Source organism: Gymnoscopelus braueri (genome assembly GCF_963280865.1).
Source record: "Gymnoscopelus braueri genome assembly, chromosome: 14".
Taxonomy (NCBI): Eukaryota; Metazoa; Chordata; class Actinopteri; order Myctophiformes; family Myctophidae; genus Gymnoscopelus; species Gymnoscopelus braueri.
Window position 1 is genome coordinate 25,393,788 of NC_137619.1, and position 3,212 is coordinate 25,396,999.

General features: G+C 42.9%; 1 protein-coding gene across 1 annotated transcript in view; it reads left to right on the forward strand.

Moving 5' to 3' along the window:
- Nucleotides 1-381: 381 nt before the first annotated feature.
- The window catches only part of LOC308100370 (arylsulfatase I), a 4,304-nt gene continuing 1,473 nt past the window's right edge, over nt 382-3,212 (forward strand). The window contains exons 1-2 of the mRNA XM_080449393.1: nt 382-762; nt 1,741-2,073. Of these exons, the coding sequence (XP_080305519.1) occupies nt 470-762; nt 1,741-2,073 (626 nt within the window). The 5' untranslated portion in view covers nt 382-469. The remainder of the gene's footprint in view (nt 763-1,740; nt 2,074-3,212) is intronic.

A 3,212-nucleotide genomic window follows, 5' to 3' on the forward strand; every position in this document is an offset into this window, starting at 1 on the left:
TGTGTGTGTGTGTGTGTGTGTGTGTGTGTGTGTGTGTGTGTGTGTGTTCCAGTCGCCCAACTCTTCCCAGACATTCCAGGCGTCTGTAGGGGAAAAGGAATGTGACAGAGTACTATGAAGACACACACACACACACACACACACACACACACACACACACACACACACACACACACACACACACACACACACACACACACACACACACACACACACACACACACACACACACACACACACACAGCTTCTTGCCCATCTCAGTGACAACAACGTTTCTCCGTCCACCACAGAGGTTGGCACAGACTCAGCGCCATTCTCACACAACCAAGAAATAGCTGGGAAAAAGACCACCACCCACGCCACTTCCAGATCCTCTGGCCGTGCAGCACAAAGCAGAGGAGCTTTACCCAGAATTGGACGTACAGCACAGTATATAAGTATAGGCAAGTGCTTCTCAGCAGTGCCAGAGATGATGAGGGGAGTTCTCCACTCTACCTACCCACCGATCCTCCTCTTGTGTTGCTTCGGCTGCCTGCGTGCATCTCCAGGTGATGTCTCTGGCTCTGGGTGTCCTCCAAAGCCCAGGCCCCCACACCTCATCTTCATCCTGGTGGATGACCAGGGCTATGGAGATGTCGGCTATCATGGCTCTGACATCCACACCCCTGTGTTGGACCAGTTGGCAGGAGAGGGGGTTAAACTGGAGAATTATTACGTTCAGCCTATCTGCTCACCCTCTCGCAGTCAACTCATGACTGGACGGTGAGTGTTTTCCTGTGATGGAAGAAGTACTCACATGTTTTACTTAAGTAAAAGTATCAATACTGCGATGTAGATGTACTCTGTTACAGGTAGAAGTCCCGTATTCAAAATGTGCTTGAGTAAAGGTACAAAAGTATTGCCATTAAAATATACTTAAAGTGCCAAAAGTAAAAGTACTCATTATGCAGAATGTCCCATTTCACAAGTTCAAAATGTATACAAAAATCTTTTGAAAAAGCCAATCTAGCTAGCTACAAGCTCACAATGCGACGCATTGTGAGCTTGTACAGTAGATCTCCTATTTTCAAGAGCTGAAGTGGTTGGTGTGTTTTGTAATAATATTCAAAATCTACAAAGTAGTAACTAAAGTTTTCATATAATTGTAGTGGAGTAAAAGTACAATATTTTCCTCTGAGATGTATAGTGGGGTATAAGTAAAAGTGTTGAAAATTGTAAATACTGAAGAAAGTAAAAATACCTCAACCTACTTACGTACATGAGTGCATGTAGGTTACTTTACACCACTGTTTTTTTCCATCAGCCTACAGTGACATCAGTATTATAACTCAAACTGACATCCTAGTCATTCAATGTTTGAATTTACAGGCTACCTTTTATTATTGCAGTCTTAACGCAGAATAACGTAATTTATTTTCAAAGGCCTACAGTAATATGTATTTGGATATCCTGGGATACAATTAATTAACAATTAATTCATTGTTTATTTCATTTACATCTAGAAATACCTCTGAATTTATTAGATTAATATACACTAAACATAGACCTATAGTCACATCAATGGATTCTTTAATACATTTCCTTGTTTTTAAAGACAGCTATATTATGGCACTTTTACGGTACAGTATATACAGTATTTTGATAAAGACTGACCTGTATTTCAAGTCAGACGATTCTTGAAACCACTTGAGTAAAAACCTTCCTCTCCCTATACTCCCACTGCCCTGCGCTGAGCTATAGCTACCAGATTCACATGGGCCTCCAGCACTCCATCATCCGCCCACGCCAACCGCTGTGCCTGCCCCCAGACACGCCCACCCTTCCCGAACGTCTGGCACAAGCTGGCTACGCAACCCACATGGTGGGCAAGTGGCACCTGGGCTTCTGTCGACCGGGCTGCCTCCCCACGGGCCGTGGTTTCCACAGTTTCCTCGGTACGCTGACCGGCAGCGGAGACCACTTCTCCTACCAGAGCTGTGACGGAGCAGAGGCCTGTGGCTTTGACCTACATGATGGGGAGAGGCCTGCCTGGGAGATGAGTGGCAACTACTCTACTCTGCTCTACGTAGAACGGTAAGCCGCAGTCACACCACCAATAACACCAGAAGGAAGGTTAAAGGACCATACTGGCACCAGTACGTCATTGTCTACACTGTAAAAAAAAAGGTATCATGACATTCATTTTCACTTTTTTTATTTTCAATGTTTTATTTGGGGTTTTATGACTTCAATTACACCCAAAAAACCTGAACTTAGAACATTCAGTGGATTTTCTGTGGTCTGGGGTTTTCTGAATAATTAGGCTGAAAAGTAATCTGAGCTTGGCCCTTCGACAGTGAGGTCACAGTCGATTAATCCCGCCCACTCTCCTCCTCGCCCCTCCCCTCCCCTATCCTTTCCTTTGGGGGGCGCGGAGCAGAGGCGATGATTGACAGGCAAAATCCCTCACCAGCGACACCCGCAGGCAAAGATTTCTTTTTTCATTGCAGTTGAAAAGGCTTTAGAAATGTGAGAGAAAAACACCTGCCATTGATCACTGGAATGGAATTTTCACTTAAAACTTTTTGTACACTTTTGAAGGACCAGGACAAAGACTTTGAATGTGGTGTAAAAGTGAATGTCATTAAACCTTTAAAAGTAAGGATTTTACCATGTATTCACAGCTTCAGACACCATTCTCCCCGTTATTTATGATTAGATATTAGTTTTCGTCTAGAACTTCCAAATCAATCCGTGTTTTACAGCTACAATCTGTATATTTTTTAAATCCCGGTCTCCCCGAGAGTGCCCAAATTTCTATTAAAGCCTGTTTGGGTTTTTAAGATTTTTATTGTTACATCTTGTATACAAGACAGCACATAAGAGTACAATTCTTTGGTTTTGGTTCTTCAACACAGCCTTGTACCGTAGCAGCAATAATAAAATGTGAGGATATATTGCGCTTTGACCATGACACAATGGCACTTGTCAACCAGTCTTACCTGAACACGGATCTAAATGTCTCAATAGAAGAGCAAGGTCTATCGCCTTTTGTGTCACGCGCCAGCATTAAAATGCACCAACTTGCAATCTCTGCAAGTTGATTATCATTCATTTGTCTTTGTATTTAAATGAATAGAATCATGAGTCATAGACAATGAGCTCAACATGTCAGAACACCGGTTAGGTCGTTTTATTCATGCGTACAAACTTTCAAATTAAACCCAAATGAA